This window comes from Hyperolius riggenbachi, chromosome 12 (genome assembly GCF_040937935.1).
Source record: "Hyperolius riggenbachi isolate aHypRig1 chromosome 12, aHypRig1.pri, whole genome shotgun sequence".
Taxonomy (NCBI): Eukaryota; Metazoa; Chordata; class Amphibia; order Anura; family Hyperoliidae; genus Hyperolius; species Hyperolius riggenbachi.
Window position 1 is genome coordinate 64945195 of NC_090657.1, and position 18142 is coordinate 64963336.

Below are 18142 nucleotides of genomic sequence, written 5' to 3' on the forward strand. Positions count from 1 at the left end.
TTTAGGGTAGAGAACAGATGTAAACAATGCACTTGGGAGGTGATCTGACGTCGGATCTGCGGGCAATCTATTGGTGTAGGTGGGTGATCAGATTGCCCGCAAGGGACAGGTTAGGGGCTGATTGATGGGTGGCAGTGACAGGGGGTGATTGATGGGCGATTGACAGGTGATTGACAGGTGATCAGTGGGTTATTACAGGGGGGATAGAGGCATACAGTACACAGGGGGGGGGGGGGTCTGGGGAGAATCTGAGGGGTGGAGGGTGATCAGGAGGGAGCAGGGGGCAGTTTAGGGAATTTAAAAAAAAATAGTATCGACAGATAGTGACAGGGAGTGATTGATGGGTGATTAGGGGGGTGATTGGGTGCAAACAGGGGTCTGGGGGGTGGGCAGGGGGGGGTCTGAGGGGTGCTGTGGGCGATCAGGGGGCAGGGGGGGAGATCAGTGTGATTTCATGCAGACTAGGGTGGCTGCAGCCTGCCCTGGTGGTCCCTCGGACACTGGGACTACCAGGGCAGGAGGCAGCCTGTATAATAGGCTTTGTATACATAACTGTCACGGAATAGCCGTGAGAAGCGCAGGTGAATCTAGAGAATTCACAGTGGCTTTCCTGATCGCTCCCTGTCGGATCTGAGCAGTCGTGCAAGCGATCCGAAAATGACATTTTGTGTTATTTTAAATCCAGAGATATGTTCCCCTGTGAGCCAGAGCAGTCCCCTCACCCCTCCGGAATGTCGCACGTGGCTGGACTCCCTGCAGGGCCCAGCTCATTCCCCCTACAGCAGATGTCCCCATGAAAAGGACCAGGAAACTGGCTCCACAGGGGGGCCATAGAAAGCCAGCCGATCCGGCACCGAGCATGGGCCATAAGGAAAGCATGGGTGATATGATTTCCTGTCGGCATACGAAAACCATATGTCGCACAGCTATAAAATTCATATCGTCTTGTCCGGTAAAATCTGGCCATCGTGCTGATATGAAATTCCTTGGGATAGACCGTCCGGTTATCGAGATATGAATCTTCTCAGGAGCCTGACCCGCTGGCTTAGCCGTGTCTGATGTCATATTAATCTGTATTTTCCAACAAGTCTGAAGCTGTTACCCCCCTAAATATACCGTGTATGGTTCAGGAGTTACAGCATTTCATAAGTTTAGCCCTAAAATCTCTCAGAGGGAATGAACTGTCATTGGTGGGTGACTCAGAGGGGCCGGCATTGCCACACCCCCAAACCAGCTTCATCAAAAGCACCTGGCCAGCAGGAGGGCATCAATTCCTCCCTTTACCATCTTCATGACACACGGCCACTATGAGGAACAAGTGGTGGCCATCTTGACAGAGCTGAAACAAAGGACATCCTCCATTTTGTTTGGATTTTAAATCTTGCTGAACTTTACTCTGAAACAAAGAACTCTAAGAACTTGAAACCGTTTTGCTTGAACTGATGATTTTCCCACAAAAAGGACATCTTTCCAGGAACTAAGTATTTTTCTCCCTTCTTTTATTTTTTATACTGGCTATTACCGTCTTAATAATTGTGATTTTAATAATTGTCTGTATATATTAATTATTTATATTGTGTGAATAAAAGACTTCCTCCAAGTCATTCACTGTTCCGCTACCCTGCTTATCAGCACACACAGAACTGATCCCGGGTCTCTGAAGATACGCTACCGTTTGTTTGTTGTTGGCTAGACAGAATATCGTGTGTTTAACCGTTTTATTCGCAGGACTAGTCAGTTAGTGGGCTCCACGGTCCCATGATAACCGCGGTGGTGGCAGTTTACAACTTCACCCACTGGTTCAGAGTAATCACCCGTGTCTCACAGGCTCCCTTCTGAGTTGTCTGCGGCTAATTCTTAACGGTTCCTGCGCATTGACTGCGACCAGAGTTCGCACGATCTGTGCGCTGGCACCGTTTAGAAGGCTAAGTGCGGTCAGCCACTAGGGCTCCTGTGACAATAACAAAGCCTATTATACGCTTTAATTATGCGGACGTGTATTCCTCCGCCCGCCGGCGCTGCTAAGTGGCCAGCGAGCTGGAGGCTAAATCCCCGGCCATCGATCCCCGGCGGAGGATCGCGTCACGGATGACCGCCGCCTCTGTGCAGTCCTTGCGGGATCCACTTTCCGGCTGCCCCTGTGCGGTGGGCGGTCGTTAAGTGGTCAAACATTTTCCTAGCAGAAAATGGCTTGAGAGCAGGAAAGAGATAAAAAGGTTCAATAGTTCACAGATTTTAGCTCTGGAATACTTCAATGAATGTGTCATTGAGCAAAAACAATAAAACAGTTAAAACTTAAAAAGTAGCTTTAAACATAAAGTAAAACTGTGGAATATCTTAAAAAGTCAATTTTGGGAGAAGGAAGATAGATACAATCGTTTATTTTCGCTTTGGGTGGCCTTTAAGTTTTGCAATGCCCTGAGCAAAACTAAACTTTGCTGACCTCTCCGCAGATTTTAACCCACGCTGTTAGCAGGATTGCTACGGCTTTAGGGAAATGCTGCTACAGAGAATACTGTGTTCTCGCTAGTTGCAGGTGTTCAGTAGCTATGTATGCCCCTAGATTCTAGTATTAGGAAGCCAGTTGTGTCCACCAAATAATATTAGGCAGTCAAATGTGCCCCCCAACAGTGCTAGATGGCCAGAGGTACCACCATTACAACATGACTACCACCTAAAGCATGCATGCACACCACAACTGCCGCAAATGACTCAAACCCCACCTCCGCACAAAGCCTGCACAGGTGCACACCAAAGCCTGTGCCCTCTCACCACAACTGCTGTGCAAGCTTTGCTGTTTGGATGTCACCATAATAACTTCCGTCGCCTCTGCCTGCAGTTCTCGTGGTGCCATTTCTTGCTGTGCGTAGTGATCACGCAGTGATGATTCTAGTGGGCGGCTACATAGTGCAGGCTTTTTTGAAAGACAGCTCAATGCAGCAGTTTTGGTGTGTGCGCACGGGCTAGTGTGTCTGTGCCTTCAGTTAGCATAAAGGATGAATGAATATGTAAGAAAATACAACAATTAATCTAAGTCTGGTAGGCTCTGATAACAAAACAATTTTTTTAATTCAACAGAAATTAGGACAAAACTAAAACTGCACAGAGCTAACAGGGATACTGCTGGAAAACAAAGTACAAGCAAATAAGTAAATAAATACTGGCGTTATGAAATGGAAGTCTCCTCCTTCTGACAGTTACCTATAGCAGGGTCAATAATTTGCACGAAAAAATATGGCTATTTTTCGTGTGGATATGATATATTGGTGGATCCCTATTCGCAGCTGAGTCTTATATCTAGAAATCCAGTGTATTGTTCTACCTGTATAATGAACTATTAGATATTTCCATTCTTTCTAGTAACTGCAACTTCATTCTATCCAAAAAATATATCAAAATTGCACAGCTCCAATTATCTCCTTCAACCTAAAAACAAGGTTAATAAGCTATAGTAGAGCCCCCACCTGAGAGCACAAATGAGAAAGATTTTATACTTACCCAAGGCTTCCTGCAGTCCCATGAGCACATCCGAGTCCTTCGCCATCCTCCCACGTGCCTCCGTTCAGCCGCAATCAGCCCCGGTAACAGGCTCGGTCACGTCAGCAAGACTCTTCTGCACATGCGCAAACGGCCACGCATGCGCAGAAGAGCCAACTGGCGTGACTGAGCCAGTTACTGGGACTGATACCACGTGAACGGAGGCACTCGGGAGGATAGTGAGGGACTCGGCGGTGCTTATGGGGCTGGAGAAATCCCCGGGTAAGTATAAAATCTTTCGTATTCGTACTCTCAGGTTTCCTTTAATAGTAAACTCCAAGGGACAAGGAAGAGTGGTTTACTATATCAGAATTGGTCATACATTGAATATTTATACAGTCCCATTTGCAGGGACCTGAGAACTGAGATACTGCATTACTATATCCAGAGGTTTACTATATAAGAGTTTACTACGAGATTCTACTGAACCTTCCAAATTAGCCCTAGACTATAGTAGGGATATAAGATTGTGAGGACAGTTAGGGACATGTAATGAGAAAAACCTCCCCTGGGGGGTGCTCACCTCGGGTGGGGGAAGCCTCCGGATCCTATTGAGGCTTCCCCCGTCCTCCTCTGTCCCACGGCGGCGGCGAAAATCCTCCCGGAACAGCGGGGATGTAAATATTTACCTCCCGGGCTCCGGCGCAGTATCAGCTCTCTGCCTCGGAGATAGGCGGAAATAGCCGATCGCTGTCGGGCCGCTCTACTGCGCAGGCCACAAGTCTCCTGCGCCTGTGCAGTAGAGCGGAGCCTAAGGAGATCGGCTATTTTCGCCTATCTCCGTGTGGAGAGCCTTACCAGTGCCCCCACTGTAGCCAGGAAAGGTAAATAAATCAGCGCTTGCCGAGGGAGGATTCCGGGACACTTCGAGGGAGACAACGCTGAATTGCTTGCAGCTACAGGGGAGTGGGGAGCCTCATTGGGACCCTGAGGCTTCCCCCTCCCAAGGCGAGTACCCCCAGGGGAAGTTTTGTTTGTTACAAGTTCTCTTTAAAGAACTCTGTAAAGCCTTACAGATAATGTCAGCACTGTATAAATGCCCAAAAATACTATAATCAATCAAACTGTAACAACCAAATCAGTCTTCTAATTGTACTAAAGGACTGCAAAACGTGACGTACCTGATCTTCTGTCTTCAGGTCACCAAACTCCTCCAGGAAAGTGCTTTCAGAAGGGAACTGGTTAGGCTCTAAGAAATTGAGCAGGCTGTACAGTTCCTCCACCGAGTTCTGCAGAGGTGTTCCAGTGAGAAGGACTTTATGTTCCTAAGGTGCAAAGAACACTAAATTACTATTTATACAGGGCTGATATTTTATTCTTGAAAAACTAAATTGCTATTGTGTGACGTGGAGCTCTGGTCTAGGCCAACTAGAACACTAGAACAGGGGGCAGTCTTGGCCAGTTGTTTGATCAGAGGGACCAGGCCCAACTGCTCCTCAGGTGAGGGGCCAAGCCAACTACCTGAGCACAGATTTAGAAGTGTAAGCTCACTGCCTCGTTCACATCAGGGCCGTTTCTGTGCGCTTTCCACAGCGCACTGCCCTGTGCGTTCAGCAAGGTATTGATTTTTCCATGTAACTAAATGTAGCTGGTTCACATCTATGCGCTGCGCTGAGCAGCGTTACAGAAACGTAGTGTTGCAGGCATTTCTGTGCGTTGAGCTGTAAAGCGCACAGCAATGCAAGTGAATGGGTCCGCTTTTTTAGCGCATAGAAGCGCGTACAAGCGCATAGAAGCGCATGCGTTTTTTACCCCTAATTGGAGAAAAAAACACATTTACATACAAAAACAAAGTTTTATTGATAACTGCTGCTGCTACAGTAAGCAAAACGTGCTTTAAAGAAGCGCAGCGCAACGCATAGAAACGCGGACTAAAGCGCGCACAAGCGCATGCGGTTTTTACCATGCGCTTTAACACGTTTTTCAGCGCAGCAGATGTGAACGAGGCCTAAGAATGTAGAAGCAGACTGGCAATTCAACAATGCAATAAATTGTTTTTCAGATTTGCTTATCACGGTCTATTGTAGGTTTTTACATACAATTTATTTACATAAGTTAACATGTGTTTCTGGTGGCGTTTCACGCGGTGAAACAAAGCGCCCGCACCAGCGAGCTGTGTCTAATGTATTCTCTCCATCTGGGCATAGGAAGAGGTTAAAAATCAACTTGAACTATATCTAAATAGAGTCAGCTTATTACTACTACGGAGATTCATTATGATTTTAAACTCTGCGAGTTCTGGAATCTATTATAATTATCCTGATGGCTGTGATCCCCAGTTTGGATACAGACTTTGTGCCTACTGGACTGTAAAGTAGTACATTTCCTACCCCATCTGTCTTTCCCGGCTCAATTGGAATGATGTGGTTAAAACCCATTTAAGACTATGAGACATGCCACACTGTTTTCAAGGGAAGTGCTACAGACGTCGCAGAAGTTATGCACAAGCTGCAGTTAGTCCCATCCCTTTTCCTACCCTCCTGTTCCCTATAACCCTCCCATACCCCTAAAATGTGTCAGCTTACCCTATTGCAAGGCATTCTATTTTGTGTTAGGTTTTGTTATTTTCTCACTCTCACTGATGCTCTCCCTGCGTTGGGATTCAATGAAATAGGACTAACCCTGCTGTTCATGCTTTATAAGATTCAGTAAACACCCTTGAACCTCAAGAAGTACGGTATATTTGAAAATGTACTTTTTCACTGAGCCTCCGAGGAAGCAGCATTTTGGCCAGGAAATGTGTGTCATGCATTGGTTATGTAATGCACTATGAACATTGAAGTATTAGGGAGAAAATGTTTTTGCATGATCTGATGAAGTGTAACATACTGATAAACTTGATGTGTTTTTTTGTTGCTGTGGTGTGCGTGTGCATTTTTTCAATTGCGATAGGAATTGTTTTGGAAGTGCTGATAAGTACTTGTGTATACATTTGACTGCTAATCTCTGTTTACTGTTCTCAAATTCCTTTCACACTTCCCTGACGTGGATTCTGATGGGCCAGTGAACCTTGAAAAGAGGGGGGACTCCCTCACACTACATTTGGTAACCCTCTGTGTGAGAAAGCTCTCAAGGCAGCTGCCTGTCTCTGACTGAACTGTGTGCAGAAAACAGAGGAAATGTATCTTCTGTGCAACATAAACATTTGTGATAGTATGTGAAACCTGACACCAGAGCCATTTCATATAACTCTGCTTCAATATTACACTGTTCTTAGCATGTCAGACTGCAGAGATTCACCTATGCAAATGAGGCAATCCAAACGTAGCTATAATCTACATACAGTGAATTACACCTTTTGCCTCTGATATTTGACATGAAAAGTAGGAAACTGTTTACACAGCTACTTAGACATTATTTGTACATTGTCATTTTAGAACACTTGGTTTGATAGTGTTCCTTTAACAGTTGTAAACGCCTTTTTTCTGTTTCAGTGCAAGCAATCCCTTACAGTACATCTGCAATGTATTGCAAAAGTCTTCCAGGCCTTATAAGTAAAGTATACCATGTATGTGGTCCATTGTTAGTGGTTTGTTAAGGTAAACCTGAACCGAGAAAATTATTTAAAATAAACACATGACGTACCTGCAAATGAATATTACATACTTACCTCGCTGTTAGTTCCTCTCAGAAGCTCACCATTTCCTTCTTCCAATGATTCCTTTCAGCTCTGACAAGATTTTGTCAGAATTGAAATATATCAGTTGCTGTCAGTTATAACTGAAAAGACAACCGATGAGCAAGGAAATGTCCATATTTTCCTATGGCTGGAGTGGGTTACATTATATTTTAACGGTATGCTGACTAGGAAGCTGTTATGGGGTAATGGCCATTTTCAAAATGGGACAGATAATTCCATTGATCATAGTGGACCAACAGGACGCAGGAGATGAGAAAGAGATTGATGAGTAGACTACACCGGAGGCAAGTACGACGTGTGTATGTTTATTTTTACTTTTCAGTTCAGGTTTGCTTTAACACCAAGCTTGCATGAAGATCATTTCAGAGCTCAGTGTAGGAAGCATCGACTATTTGGGCCTGTTTTGTGCTGTATTACAGAGTGCTGCAGAGCTGCCTTCACTCACCAGTGCCATAAGTTTGAGGCCCTCCAGAAGTTTGCAGTTCCTGTTCTTCAGCCGGTGGGCCTCATCAATGATGACACAGCTCCACCTGAGTTTCTTCAGCTCCGGGCAGTCAGCTAGTATCATTTCAAAAGTTGTGATGACCACCTGGAACTTGAAGATTCCTGGGACCGGCGCTCCCTTTAAATAGATTAAAATGGATAAAGAGAGGAGTAATGAGAAAAGACAATGCATGTTACAATTATTACACACTTGAAAAATGTCTGAAATGCTTGAAAACATGACTAGTGGTGGTGTTCAAATTCAGCATCGCCAAAACAGAAGAACGCCTGAATTCTCCTGAATGTTGCTGTTCAGCACCGAACAAGTGGACGGGGTCAGAAGTTCACTGGCTTGCGTTTCACTGGAAGGCATTGCGTTTCACATATGCTCCCTCCTTCCAAACTGAAAGGAGAAAGTATTGGAGTCAGGTGAATTCCTCCTGACCATGTCTGCTCGTTCGTTGCTGAACAGCAGCACTCGGGAGTATTTTGGGGTTCTGAATAACAGGTACATTGTGGTTCAGCAACATCGCTACATTCTCTCTCTGCCAGTACACTGCAGTCTCTCTCTATGCAACACATGTGCAGTATTACATGCACTGCTTCACGTGATGGGTGCACACATGCTAAGATCGTGGGAAGACAGGAAGTATGAACATATGAACAAAGAGTTAAAACTGCACTACTGGCATTGTGACATTCAAGTATCGCCACAGTTCAAAGAGTGCAGACTAAATCTAGGCGCATACAAAATACTGCTGCGCTCTCCAGACCCGCGCCGTCCACTGTTAGGTATAATAACTGTGTCCTTCACCTGCAATGAAAACTTCACATAGGGTGATACCGTTCTATAACATTAAAGAAGGTCTCTTCAATTTACACTCAAGTTCCACCAAGTGAAAAATTCCCCTCCGTGTTCAGTGCTCTCACTCAGTGCTCACTCCGTCCCAATCCCCAGCCAATGTGTGCCAAAACGCTCACCAGATGTAGCCCACCTCAGATTGCAGGTGGAGATTTCACTTTGGCTCACTGCCAGTCAATGCCACAACACTATGTCACCATAAGTCTTCATTTATTCCAATAAAAGCAGCTCCATAAAAAACATATAAAAAAATGACATAGCGTAATACTGTCAACCACAAACTCCGGGCGCATCTACAATTGCACTTGCGCGTCCCGGTGTCAGAATCGCATGTAACAATATCCTCTGCCAGTGCCCATTCGCCTGTATGTGGGATGGATGTCCACGTTAGTACCGCTCCTGATCCTCCCTCTAACCGCAGGGTGTATGCCGTTCAAACGTACTGCTTACTCTCGACCGGCCGGTCAGCTTACTTCCGTGTGTACGTCTCGACGCTCTCTATCAGCTCCGCCCTACGCACGTTTCGTCCTCACATCCAGACTCATCAGGGGCGAATGGGCACTGGCAGAGGATATTGTTACATGCGATTCTGACACCGGGACGCGCAAGTGTAATTGTAGATGCGTCCGGAGTTTGTGGTTGACAGTATTACGCTATGTCATTTTTTATGTTTTTTATGGAGCTGCTTTTATTGGAATGAATGAAGACTTATGGTGACATAGTGTTGTGGCATTGACTGGCAGTGAGCCAAAGTGAAATCTCCACCTGCAATCTGAGGTGGGCTACATCTGGTGAGCGTTTTGGCACACATTGGCTGGGGATTGGGACGGAGTGAGCACTGAGTGAGAGCACTGAACACGGAGGGGAAATTATCACTTGGTGGAACTTGAGTGTAAATTGAAGAGACCTTCTTTAATGTTATATAACGGTATCACCCTATGGGAAGTTTTCATTGCAGGTGAAGGACACAGTTATTATACCTAACAGTGGACGGCGCGGGTTTGGAGAGCGCAGCAGTATTTTGTATATGAAGTATTCCTGAACTGGACTTTCTGTAGCGATCTCTGACACTGGTGCAATAGGTTTATGCTTAAATTTGAACTGTGGCGCAACGTTTATCGATTGATAAATCTAGTCGCAGGTCGCTATCGAGCAAAATAACAGGCACACAGAGCATATGTGGAGAGAACAGGTACAGAGTTGAGTGTCTGCAAACATGTACCAGTGTGAACCAAGTGTCAGCTGGCCTCAGGTGAGTATCTGGATCACAGGGAGTTCTAGTGGAATGAGAGACCCATCACACCACTCTTAGCAGTCCAAACACACAGCAAAAAATGTTTTCCACAATGGACTCAACCCTTCCTTGCATAATTATCCAGCTTCTTTATTGCATTTCAGTGCGGATGCAGCATACAGATAGCACAACATTTCAGGCCAACCGCCCTTTCTCAAGTGCTTATTTATCCAAGGAAGGGTTTTTGCTGTGTATCTGCAAACATGGCCACACCTCTATATGGCCTAAATTTCTCCCCTTCAGTTCACCTCAGTTATCCTTTAAAAAGTGTAGAGACTAGTATGACAGCAGCAGCAGCATTAAATAGGGTGGGCATAAAGCTCACTTGAGCATCCCTGTAGAACATCTCATACTGGTGGATCATTTGCCGACTGATCTGGCTCCCGTGGTAGACCACTGCGTTCATCTCCGTCCACGTCCGAAACTCCCGCTCCCAGTTGGTGATTGTAGACAGCGGAGCAATAATCAGGAATGGTCCCCTGATGCCCATGAAGAAAATCTCCGATAGGAAGGTGATAGACTGGATGGTTTTACCAAGACCCATCTCATCGGCCAGGATACAGTTTTTCCTGTAATGTAAACAAACATTATAGATGGCAGCGCTTATGGCACAATATATCACCCACCTGCCTGATAGCATCTCTTCCATCCCTCAGTAGGTATATGTTGTCTGCACGCTTAAAAGAACCTGACATATTTGAATAAGGGGGGTTTTCACTAGCGCCGGCCATCCATCTCCCACAATCGGTGTGCCACTTGTGCACACCGATTACCAACCTGAATCCCTGTAGCTGTGCAATGCACGTCTATGGGGATTCGGATGGGCTGTACGGAATTCTGAAGCAGTGCTTCAGATTTTTTTTCACGCGCACAAATTCAGAAGCAGCCTATTGATTTCAATAAACTGAGATTCCAGGCCCGTTTTTGTGCACGCGAATTCGGGCACAGAGTGGAAATGGGCCCTAAGGAATAAAACAAACCTCCCCTACAGGAATGCTCACTAACCCTCACCCCCCCCCCCCCCCCCCCAACACACGTCATTTATGAACCTCAGGAGCAATCATCAGAACGCAGTTATCTTTAATTGATAACAAAGCTTCCAGTCATAGAATAAGACAAACTCATCTATCTATATGTAAACAGCGCCCTCTAGCATCCAGTAGATTAGAGATACTGTACTTTTAGCAACACGCTCATTACCAACTCCAGCATATTTGATAGATGGAAAAGTAAAAATGTTTAAAGCGGTATTGTCACCATAAAAATAAAATTTCAACAGCAACTGGTCTGAGTGTATTAACTGATAAAGATGCTAATCCTGCATTCAAAACTTGCAAAACTTTTTCTGCTGTTATGGTTTGTAGTTATCACATACTTTAGGAGCACTGACCCTATTGCAAAACCGTGCCAAAGAGTTGAATGCTGGGAGTTCTTTTTATCTATAATATATTCCTCCTCTTCTATTTATTTCCCTGCCTCGCTGCTTATCAGAAACACCCTTTGATTACTTGTGTTTACAAGCAAGGCTGAGGTGAATCAGCGATTGGAGGATAAGACAGTTTAGTTCCTAGTATACACCTCAGTGGGAGTGTCTGAAGACTCCGGGAGGAGGGCAGCTAATGAATACACAATGAGCAAGAGAAGGGAGGGGGGAAAACAAGAGTCAGGGAGGATATGATGTCAGCATTAGCTTTGCAAGATGGCCACAGCCTAGAAAATGATTTTCTGCTTTCCCTTTATAAAATTCACAGGAATCATTACGTGGATAGCACAATGCATGTGTTATGTAAGTAGAAGTAGTATTTATCTACTTATATATGTGTTTTTTATTTCTAGGTTAGCATGGGTGTCGCTTGTTCTTTAAAGTGGGCCTGAACTCTTGCACAGAACAGAAGGAAAACAGAGAAATGCACCCTGTATGTATTTAGAGAGTTTAGCCTGTCTAATTCCCCCTCAATTGTGTCGAATCACAAGTTGTAATTTGATACCTTTGCTGTGCCAGCTGTCTGCCTTGGCAAAGCAGCTAATTTGTAAACCAAGGATGTTAACCCCATGTCTGCTTCCATGAAAGCAGGAAATAGACACTGCAGATTTATTGCAGGATTTGTATCAGTGGTAACAACAAAATGTTTTTCTTTAAATGGTATTACGCGGGTGCTTATCTTTTAGAGCAGAGAGGAAGTTTTGAGTTCAGATCCGCTTTAAGGACACATGAATGTCCACTGCAATCCAGCGCTGCGACCCCCTAACAGCGGCAACATAAATATTTACCTACCATGATCCTGCGCATGCGCAGTAGCGGCTTTTCGTCCAGGCTAAGGCAGAAACAGCTGAGCCCGATCATATGCTCTATAGAGCGCAGGCGCAAAGGACTATTTTCGCCTTAGCCCGCACGAATAGCCGTTACTGCACCTGCACAGGATCGCGGTAGATAAATATTGCGCCACTTGTCTAGCCTTGTCGAGGAGGTTTCAGGGGGAGCCAGCACTGGATTCCCCCAAGTTACAGCGATCGGGGAAGCCTAATTGGGACCCTGAGACTTCCTCCTCCCAATGTAAGTATATCCCAGAGGATTTTTTTCATTACAGAGTTTCTTTAAAACAGAAGGTATTTGCGATAATTCAGCTGCAAGTGAGTAGCTGTGCCATGACAAAGAGGACCCTGTGTGGCCCCAAAACGATCACTGGTTTTATGATGGATTGTGTGTATATGGCGATGAAGCAATAAAAAGTTCCCGTGAAAGTGGCATGTGAGCCTTCTGTGGATACTTGATCCATACAGGAAGTAAGACATCACTTCCACAAACCAGTGTTGCTTTAGGAGAATTCCTCAAGCTAACATGGCACTAATCAGATTTGATGCCCTTACCAATATAGTTTTTCCAACTCCTGCAGCCAAACTTCAAAAATACTTTTGATTTTCAAGCACTCCCCTACACAGGCCGCCTCACCTGTTGAACCAGTTGAAGAGCAGCCAGTTCATGCCTTCCAGTTGGTATTCCCGCAGCTCGTTGTTATTTCTGTAGGTGCGTGAGCACTCCAGCTTCTTCCACAAGTCAGAGGAAGGCCGCTCCTAGTGAAACAAGAGGATGACAATAATGATACACCTGTCACATGGTACACTGTGGCCACCCGAGGTGAGAGGGGTATGGAGGCTGTCTTACTTATTCTCTTTAATGCACACCGCCTGGCAATCCTGCTGATCCTCTGCCTCTAATAAGTCTTGCTATAGACCCAAACAAGCATGCAGATCAGATGTTTGGCTGAAGTCAGACTGGATTTGCTGCATGCTTGTTTCAGGTGTATGATTCAGTACCTACTGCAGCCAGAAAGATCAGCAGGGCTACTAGGCAACTGCTATTGTTTATAAGGGCAGCACGGTGGCGTAGTGGTTAGCTCTCTCGCCTTGCAGCGCTTGGTCCCTGGTTCGAATCCCAGCCAGGGCACTATCTGCAAAGAGTTTGTATGTTCTCTCCGTGTCTGCGTGGGTTTCCTCCGGGCACTCCGGTTTCCTCCCACATTCCAAAAACATACGGATAAGTTAATTGGCTCCCTCTAAAAATTGGCCCTAGACTACAGTACTTACACTTCATAATATAGACATATGGCAATGGTAGGGATTAGATTGTGAGCTCCTTTGAGGGACAGTTAGTGACAAGATATATATATATATACACTGTACAGCGCTGCGTAATATGTCGGCGCTATATAAATACTAAATAATAATAATAAGGGAATGAATATGGCAGCAGCATATATATCTTTCCCCTTGGGTTCCTTTTAAGCTTTGAATAGTGTGGTAGTGCATTAGAGGAACACCATTTGGATTTTTTTGCTGTCCTGTGTCCCACTGAGAACTTTCAAAACTTCCTGTTCTACCCACACAAAAGTAAGAACATTTCTCTAAGAGTGATAGCAATAAGCATACAACATATTTTGTAGAGATAGATCAGCAGGGCTGCCAGGCAACTGGTATTGTTTAAAAGGAAATACATATAGCAGTCTTATATACAGTGGGATGCGAAAGTTTGTGCAACCTTGTTAATCATCATGATTTTTCTGTATAAATCATTGGTTGCTACGATAAAAAATGTCAGTTAAATATATCATATAGGAGACCCGCACAGTGATATTTGAGAAGTGAAATGAAGTTTATTGGATCGACAGAAAGTGTTCAATAATTGTTTAAGCAAAGTTAGGCAGGTGCAGAAATTTGGGCACCACAAAAAAGAAATTAAATCAATATTTAGTAGATCCTCCTTTTGCAGAAATTACAGCCTCTAAACGCTTCCTGTAGGTTCCAATGAGAGTCTGGATTCTGGTTGAAGGTATTTTGGACCATTCCTCTTTACAAAACCTCTCTAGTGCATTCAGGTTTGATGGCTTCCAAGCATGGACAGCTCTCTTTAACTCACACCACAGATTTCCAAATAAATATATATATTATATATATATATATATTATATATATATATATATATATATATATATATATATATATATATATATATATATATACACATACACACACACACACACACACACACACATACACATACATATATATATTTATATTCAGGTCTGGGGACTGAGATGGCCATTGCAGAACATTGTACCTGTTCCTCTGCATGAATGCCTTAGTGGATTTTGAGCAGTGTTTAGGGTCATTGTTGAAAAATCCAGCCCTGGCGCAGCTTCAGCTTTGTCATTGATTCCTGGACATTGGGCTCCAGAATCTGATACTGAGTGGTATCCATGCGTCCCTCACTTTGACAAGATTCCCAGTCAGGCCCGGATTTACATCACAGGAGCCTATAGGCACAGATGTCCTGGCACCTTAGACTTCACTCTCCATGAACCTACAAACCCCACCAAACCGCAGAGCAAGTGTCCTGGCTATTCTACCGGTCACTTCTCCCTTTGTTTTCTTGCCCATCGTAGGTAGCTATAAGTGCCCCTTAATACAGAAGGTACCTCTGGCTACCTAATACTAAGTAGCTAGAGATGCGCCTTAGTATTAGGAAGTCAGAGCTATCCTCAATATTAAGTAGCTAGAGGTGCCCCCAAGTATTAGGTAGCTAGAGGAACCTCAGTATTAAGTAGGTAGAGGTACCCCCAATTATAAGGTAGCTAGAGATGCCCCTGACTGAAGGGTGGCTAAAGAGGTAGGAGGCGCCCGTGGACATGAACCACTAATTTCAGATCAAATATACAAAGATTCCAATATAGTACTAAGGTTCCTACCTTATAGCAGTAAACCTCACTGGTAAGGCAGTAGTAAACACTTCGAAATTTATTTGGGGCACAATTGACAACGCGTTTCACGGTTAAAACCGCTTCCTCAGGTCTATAGAAGTGCCTGGGAGAAAAGTATCCTGTTCCTGGGCACCAGAGGCCTCTTAACCGTGAAACGCGTTGTCAATTGTGCCCCAAATAAATTTCGAAGTGTTAACTACTGCCTTACCAGTGAGTTTTACTGCTATAAGGTAGGAACCTTAGTACTATATTTGAATCTTTGTATATTTGATCTGAAATTAGTGGTACATGTCCACGGGCGTCTCCTACCTCTTTCGCCAGTCTTCTTTACTCCTGTACAGGGGAGTGTACACTTGGAAGTCCTTCCAGTGACCAGCCTGTTTTTGGAGTAGCGACCTCCCACAATATCAGAAGCAAGGCCGAGTGAGGACGGTACTTCCTCACATGCGAGAAAGGTGGTTGCCGTTTTTTTGGCAACCCAATTTTGTGAGTATAATACCTCTCATTACATATATATACTCCTGGTATTCCTCGGATAATACACGATCGGGTTCCCGGTCTCCCTGTGTCCCCTTTTTTGTCTTCCATAAGAGCCTACCTGAATGAAGGGAGATCTGGTCAGTGGAATGCCAAGAGCTGCGTGAGTTACCTCTCATTTACAATCCACTCGGGACTCTGCATAGGGAAGGTGGGAGAGGGACACTAGGGTAGGGAAGGGAGCCGCCTTTCCATCATCAGGCATCTGTAGGCACGTGCCTACAGTGCCTTATGGTAAATCCGGCCCTGTTCCCAGTCCCTGCACTGGCCATACAGCCCCACAGCATGATGGAACCACCACCATATTTTATTGTAGGTGGCAGGTGTTTTTCTTGAAATGCTGTGTTATTTTTCCTCTATACATAACGCCCCTTGTTATGCCCAAATAACTCAATTTTAGTTTCATCAGTCCACAGCACCTTATTCCAAAATGAAGCAGGCTTGTCCAAATGTGCTTTAGCATACCTCAAGCAGCTCGGTTTGTGCTGTGGGAGGAGAAAAGGCTTCCTCTGGCATACAGCATCTCTTTGTGTAAAGTGTGCCGAATGGCTGAACGATGCACAGTGACTCCATCTGCAGCAAGATGATGTTGTAGGTCTTTGGTGCTGGTCTGTGGGTTGACTGACTGTTCTCACCATTCGTCACTTCTGTTTATCCGAGATTTTTCTTGGTCTGCCACTTCGAGCCTCAACTTGAACTGAGCCTGTGGTCTTCCATTTCCTCAATATGTTCCTAACTGTGGAAACAGACAGCTGAAATCTGAGACAGCTTTCTGTATCCTTCCCCTAAACCATGAAGGTGAACAATCTGTCTTCAGGTCATGTGAGAGTTGCTTTGAGACTCTTATGTTGCTACTCTTCAGAGAAAATTAAAAGAAGCGGGAAACTTACAATTGACCCCCTTAAATACTCTTTCTCATAGTTGGATTCACCTGTGTATGTAGGTCAGGGGTCACTGAGCTTACCAAGCCACTTTGAGTTCCAATAATTACTTCTAAAGATTTTGAAAATCAATAAAATGAAAATAGTGCCCAAATTTATGCACCTGCCTATTTCTATTTAACCACCCTGGCGTTCTATTAAGAGCGCCAGGGTGCATGCGCAGCAGTATTTAAAAAAAAAAATTCCCTATCATGTAGCTAGCCTAGCGCTAGCTACATGATGCCCCCCCCCTCTCTGCGCTATCCCTCCCACCCCTTCGATCGCCGCCGGCGCACTCGCCCATAAGGAAATCCTGTTCTGAACGGGATTCCCTTTAGGGCTTCCCCCGTCGCCATGGCGACGATAGTGATGACGTCATCAATGTTGTGACGTCATCCGGTGTTCTGATCCACCCCACAGCGCTGCCTGGCACTGATTGGCCAGGCTGCGCAGGGGTCTCGGCGGGGGGCGGCAGTTACGCGGCGGATAGCGGCACATCGGCGGCGATCGGAATCAACACGCAGCAAGCAAAGTGCTTGCTGCGTATTCGAAAAAAAAAAAATAGTGAAAATCGGCCCAGCGGGGGCTGAGCGGCGCCTTCCGGCGGTAATCCGCTAAGAAGGTTAAACAATTATTGTGCACTTTCTGTAAATCCAATAAACTTCATTTTACTTCTCAAATATCACTGTCTGTGTCTCCTATGTGACATATTTAACTGATATTTTTATCGTAACAACCAACAATTTATACAAGAAAATCATGACGATTAACAAGGTTGCCCAAACGTTCGCATCCCACTGTATATATACAGTATACCCCTCTCACTACAGTTGCCCTGTATCCTTCCCTGGTGGTAACCCCTGAGTCAAGCTCAGGGTGGAAAAAAGGAGCCAGGAGTGGTAATCCCGAGCCTGAATCGGGGAAGCCGCCGGGAGGTCTATGCAGAGCCTGAAGCGCAGCAGGCGTTTCAGCTCACCTTCCCCGGGATCCAGATGCTGACAGCCATTCTTCTTCTGGCCCTCAGAGATTCTGTGTCATTTAGGTGAGATTGCCGTTTGTGGTTATGATGACAGTTGGCGATCTCACTACAGGGTTACATCGCCACTGGGAGGACGGAGGGAGAATTCCAGCGCTGGATCCCAGGGAGGTAAGTGCAGGGGCTGCCGCAGATCTCTCTGCGGTATGATTTTTTTCCTGGTTTTAGGGTCTAAAAGTGTGCAAAATTTGCAGCGCTTTTAGACCCTAAAATCCGGAAATAATCACACCGCCAGGTAGGATAAGTTACCATTGTTCATCTGCTAAGCACCCGGTGATAATTGTCAACATGCCAGGAACACAGCTGCTGGCAACAGATGTGGTCAATTAGTCTCTCATTAGCAACAAAGTGCCACCTGGGAGCAATTTGTGGCTACACCGACCTGCTCTGCAGCCAGCCACAAGATCAACTCAGAAGCCATATACACATCACTAATGAGAGTGATTTATAAAAGTGGATATCTCTGCGGCATGACACCTCTGTGGCCTGGGCTGAAGTAAATATTTACCCTAATTCAAACACAACTTTTAGACACATTTGTATTAAAACCTTTCAATGTAAAATCTGTATGAAAAGTTT

General features: G+C 45.0%; 1 protein-coding gene across 4 annotated transcripts in view; it reads right to left on the reverse strand.

Annotated features, from left to right (window-relative positions):
- Positions 1-18142, reverse strand: part of CHD6 (chromodomain helicase DNA binding protein 6) — a 188861-nt gene that overhangs the window by 79290 nt on the left and 91429 nt on the right. For all 4 annotated transcript variants that reach the window (XM_068264246.1, XM_068264244.1, XM_068264245.1 and 1 more), the window contains 4 exons: positions 12767-12888; positions 10142-10385; positions 7623-7799; positions 4659-4802 (listed from right to left, as the gene is read on the reverse strand). In XM_068264246.1, the coding sequence (XP_068120347.1) occupies positions 4659-4802; positions 7623-7799; positions 10142-10385; positions 12767-12888 (687 nt within the window). The remainder of the gene's footprint in view (positions 1-4658; positions 4803-7622; positions 7800-10141; positions 10386-12766; positions 12889-18142) is intronic.